This window comes from Talpa europaea (assembly GCF_964194135.1).
Source record: "Talpa europaea genome assembly, chromosome: X".
In the NCBI taxonomy this organism is placed as follows: domain Eukaryota; kingdom Metazoa; phylum Chordata; class Mammalia; order Eulipotyphla; family Talpidae; genus Talpa; species Talpa europaea.
This window is the reverse complement of record NC_140081.1, coordinates 14,292,974-14,298,069: the sequence shown is the minus strand read 5'-3', so window position 1 is coordinate 14,298,069 and position 5,096 is coordinate 14,292,974. Positions and strand designations below refer to the sequence as shown.

The 5,096-nt window shown below is 52.3% G+C and overlaps 1 protein-coding gene across 1 annotated transcript; it reads right to left on the bottom strand.

Annotated features, from left to right (window-relative positions):
• Positions 1 to 436: 436 nt before the first annotated feature.
• Positions 437 to 3,316, bottom strand: LOC311187004 (melanoma-associated antigen B4-like; the record flags this gene model as incomplete). The annotated part of the gene is made up of 2 exons (XM_084258202.1): positions 437 to 1,568; positions 2,985 to 3,316. 2 exons carry the CDS (start codon positions 3,314 to 3,316, stop codon positions 437 to 439), a joined length of 1,464 nt encoding a protein of 487 aa, XP_084114328.1.
• Between the last annotated feature and the right edge of the window lie 1,780 nt (positions 3,317 to 5,096).

The window sequence follows — 5,096 nt, the reverse complement described above, 5'->3', positions numbered from 1 at the left end:
TTGCTTTTTGAAACTATTTCTCTACTTTGTGATGCCAAATATTTTAGTTGCTATTCTTCCACATTTCCACGAAAATCCCTATTGTTATGCCATGTTATCTATGTATGGATAATAAAGAAAACATGGTTCATGGATTTCTCATATATATACAAAAACTGTAACATTCAAACTTTAAACAGCAATAAATATCAGAGCCATGTATTCACAGATTTACATTCTCAAGCAAATACTTTCCACTATAAGAATAAACATTTGAAAAATAAGAAGTTAACTAAGTAAGATAAATAGCAATGAATATGTAGAAAATTACTAGTTTAGAACAGTAAGACAAAAAAAGACTTTTACTTTGTTCTCATAAGCTCCAACTTGCCTCTCCACTGCTTAGAGGCTGAGAGCTCTCTGCAAACATGAAGTGGAAAAGCTGCCCCAGGCCTCCCTAGGTGCCGGGGTAGCTGGCGAGCTGGGCCCCAGAGGGCCCAGGAGCCTTGGCTGTGGTGCCAACCCTGGCCGCGAATCGCATGCATGCCCTGTCTGCCTCATCAAACAGAGCCTCCTCGTACAGGTCGGGGAAGGCACTGGGGGTCGTATTGCTGAGCTTGGCTAGAACCTTCAGCACCTGCATTTTAGTGGTTTCCACATGGGCCCTGGGACCCCACAGGAACTCGTAGGTGGGGGGATCACTGCCTGGCACCTGGCGGTACTCCAGGTACTTATCTCGCACCAGATCTTGGGTGATGAACCTGCGGGGCTCCCCAAAGATGAGGTGCTTCCTGCCAGCGTGCACCCCCAGGACATGGAGGAAATCCCAGACCTGCTCCTCGGAGGCGCGGTTGCCCTTCATGAAGATGACGCCCAGGAGCGCCAACAGGAAGCCCGTCTTGGGCAAGCCCACACTCCCCACCAAATCCTCTTCGCTGGGGATCGCCATCTTGCTGGCCAGCGTGTAGGAGGGGTTGCTGGGGTTGACTTCCTTCAACTCCAGGCCAAACACCAGGTCCATGCGATCCACAGCTCTCTTGAGGATCTCGGGGAAGTGCTTCTTGTACTTCTTCTTGACCACCTTCAGCAAGGCTGCCTGAGTGATGGGCTCCTTGCTTTTGTACTTCTGCAGCAGGAACTGCACCAGCATGCTGGCCTTCCTGGTGAGGGGATCCTTGCGGTAGGTCTCCATGGCGGCTGCCGCCTGGGAGGTGCTGCCGCTCGACGCCTCTTGGCCCTGGGCACCTTCGTGGGCACCTGGGCACGAGGTCTCTGCATCGGGACAGCGAGGCCCCTGGGCCTGCTCGAGCTGTTGGGGAGGATCAGCAGCAGGGGAGCCGGGGGGAGCAGCCTCAGATTCAGCAGCAGGTGAGGAGGGGGGAGAAGACTCCTCCCCCTCTGCTGAGGCAGCCTGGGCCTGGGCCTGGGCCTGGGTCTGGGCCTGGGCCTCACTGAGACTCTGAGTCTCCCCCAGGGCCTGGTGACGTTTCTCCCGGGCCCGGATCTTACTCTTCTGACCGCGAGGCATGAGGACACTGGTCAGGGAGAGCAGGCACCAGTGTGGGCGGCAGAGTAGGTGATGGGGCCACCTGGAGGAGGGAGAATAAGAGGGTGTGAGCGCCCCCCACCAACCAGATGCCCCCTTGGCTTTGAGCAAGACTACTTCTGGGGGGGCCTGAGGGCACTACTCTAGAACCCCATGATGCTCTTCTCCAGGTCCCACTGACCCGAATAATCCATGGAGGCAGATTATGTGGCCTCAGGGTTCAGCCTCCCAGCTCTGCCTGGAGGTATCGGGTTGCCAGCAGAGCCTGCCAGCGGGAACCCCTCTGTTGGCGTGGGGTGTCCTCTCAATTCATGGGCAGGATTGTCGAGTTCATTGTTGGCAAGACCTGGGCGCCTAGGCCCCTCCCTGCTCTGCCGTGGAGACTTCACATTTCCATGACACCAGAAGGAAGTCCGAAGTGGCTTCAGCCCACCAGCCCTGGCAGAGTGCACCCACACCTGACTTGTCTCTGTCCCAGACTTGTTGGAGTGCTCCCTTGTCATTCACAACCCTCACCTGGCCTCCAGGGAAGGCCTGGCAGGCCTCCTTGCTGCTCTCTGTTGGCTTCACCTTCACACCAAGGCTCTCAGCCCCTGGCACCTGCTATTCAGAAGCCAGAAGAGCCTCAACCTGATCTACCCGCCTTGGGCCATCAAGGGCTGGAAGCAGGCGGGTCATAATGTGCTGGTCAACTCTGTACAGGCCTCGGTGGTCCCTCTGGCCTCACTCACTTCCCCCCTCCTTGGGTCTCCTAGAGTCTGTGTCCCCCGTTTGCTTGAGGTCTATCTTCTCTTGCTAAGGTGAGCCCCCACCTGAGAGCTCTGGGAGGAATTGAGTCTGGTGTTATCTGACTGCATTCGCCTGGGTTCTCCCCCAAGGAAAGCAGCAGCAGGCAAGCCAGCCCCGGCCCCTTTGTGACTGCTCACGCAGGTTCTCAGGCAAGGCTCTCTTTGACCCCTGGCTGTATTTAAGACTCTTCCCTCTGCTGAAGTGTAACTCCACCGCTCAGACCAAAGCCCTCACTTCTCTGTGAACCCCAAAGGGAAATGAGCGGCAGTTTTGCCTGACACAAATGCATGGACCTCCCTGAATGACAGTGTTTAGGGATTCTGAGGCGTCCTTCTTGTTAGGGGGTGAGTGGTTCCCGCAGTGACCACCTCCTCACCCCGACTCTTCCCACCAACTAGAAACCATGCCTCTGGTGACCAGTTGCCAGCCCCTCCCCTCAGACCAAGTCCCACACACCCCTGCTTCCCAGTCTCCATGCCTTCGCAAACCCTGCTCCCCACCCCTCCTTTACCCTCCCTCCCGCCGTTCCCCACAATCCTTTATTGCCTCCAGCCCCTCTCGGCCCCCATCACCCCTTCCTCTTCCCCACCCACCACTTGCCCTAGCTCAGGCTCCACAGACTCGCGGAGGGCCGAGAGAGCCAGCACCGAGTGAAGACATTTGCCCTGACCCTCCCAGGCCTCCGTCAGGAGCGCGACCCCGTGAGGCCCCGTTCTGGCCTATGGCGCCCTCTCCGTCGTCACGAGGGCTGTCTAGGCGAAGGTCACTCCTCAGGGCCCGGGAATGTCCCTCCAGTGACCTGAGAATCTCCCCGCCATGGACCAAAGCCTTTATTCCCCACGGTCCCGTTGGGAAGCAAACCCACTTGGGGCCTAGCAGCCATTCTGGGGCCTCCCGGGCCACGAGCAGGGGCGCTGGGCGCGTCCGCCTGGCCGCCTTGGGAGGGGCTGGAAGAGATTGGGGTTTGGAGGGGCAGGGCTCGCTGTCCCGCTCGGCACACATCACACGTTCACACCTGGCAAGTCTTCAGACTTCTTCCTCAGATTACTGCCGGCAACAGCTGTCTCAGGAGACCTCAGGTCCCTCCCTCAGCACGTTTACCAGGAAGTCGTCGAGGCCCACTTCCGGGCAGGACCATCTGGGCCTCCCAGAATGACCCGCGGTGGAGGGGGCGTGGCTAGTGTGAAGGGGCTGCGTGCTTGAGGTTGAATCACGAAGGACTTTCAAGAGGGTCTTTCGTTGACTCTTAGTTCCTCGTTCTTCTTTGTGCTGAGCTCAGTCATGACCAAGATTGACATTTCCCGCAGATACCCCACTAAAAATATTTGTGATCCTAAGCCTAGCTTACTTACTTGGGTCCTCCCAGATTCAGTCTGTGTGTGTGTGTGTTCATGGGTGTTTGTGTGGGGGAGAGGGGCCTCTTTGGTGTCTCCTCTCCTGTGATGGATTCTCCTTCACTCTTTTCTCAATGTTTTACTGCTCCTTGTACATGCTGGTTACATCCCCTCTGCTGACCTAGTCCTAACCCTCACACCAAAGATATTATTTTCCTGTCACCAACATGAAATACAGATTCAACTCATCAGGCTCTTCCTGCCTGGGGACTTCCACAGATGGCTGTAAGTGAGAAATCCTTGAGGTTCAGATTTCTGAGGTAGAATTTGCAGTGAGTTCTAGCAGCTTGGAATTCCTCCCATCTTAAATTTCATTCCCCGCCCTCATCAAGGTCCTTAAGAACTCCATGAAGAAAAACGGAGCGCTCTTTATCCATACAACTCGCCTGTGGCCTCTCTATGTTGACGTGAGTGCCATCACAAAAATGTTTAAAGAAAGAATTTCTATCTTTATGTGAAATTATGGTGATACTTGCTATCCAGTGCAATATTTATATTTTTATTTTTGACAAGTAAAATGTATATAGTTAAGCAGTATAAAGGATGCATATGTTGTAAAATGATCACTACAATCAAACTATTAAACATATCTAGCACATCTCATAATCACCATTTTTGTGTGTGGTAAGAAATCATGTAGTTTTCAACAACATGGATGAAACTAGAAAGGACAGTTTGCTAAGTGAATCAGACAGACAGAGAAAACAAATTATTCCATGATCTCCCTTATTTGTGGAATCATCAAAACAAAACAAAAAAACTTTGAACTAATAGTAACATAAAATAGAATGGTGGTTACCAGGGAGTTGGGGGTGGTGGGAAAATGGGAGCTATTTATCAAAGGGTACAAACTCATTTATAAGCTGCAGAAGTACTGGATACTCACTGAACAGCATGGTGACTAAAGTTAGTAATGTCACTGAATATTCTTAAATATGCTTGAAATTTGCTAAGTCGATCTCAAGTGGTCTTGCCATTCTATTTTAATTCATGCTTTATATTCTATTAAAATGAACTTTAAAAAAGTTCAGTACTCACTGACTGTGGCTATTAGGACAATCTTTGGTCACATACTGTCTTAACCAACACAAAGTTTCGTGCCATTCTGATATTACCCCATGGTCCTGGCACTTGGGCTCTGAGGTGCTGCCTCAGAATCCATTGGCGAAGCATTAGAAATTCATTGTCAAGCTCAAGGTAGATACAAGGACTGAACTTGAAAGCCTTTTCTCCATCTTGAGCCTGTCTTCCCTAGACCTTTCTCAAGTTTAGGGCATGCCCCCTCCACCTTCACACCTACACTAGTTCAGACCTAATGTCCCTCAGGGGGTTCTCATTGCTTTGTTTATTCTTTCTTTGGTTTTTCCATGGTCATTTGGGACCCAGGA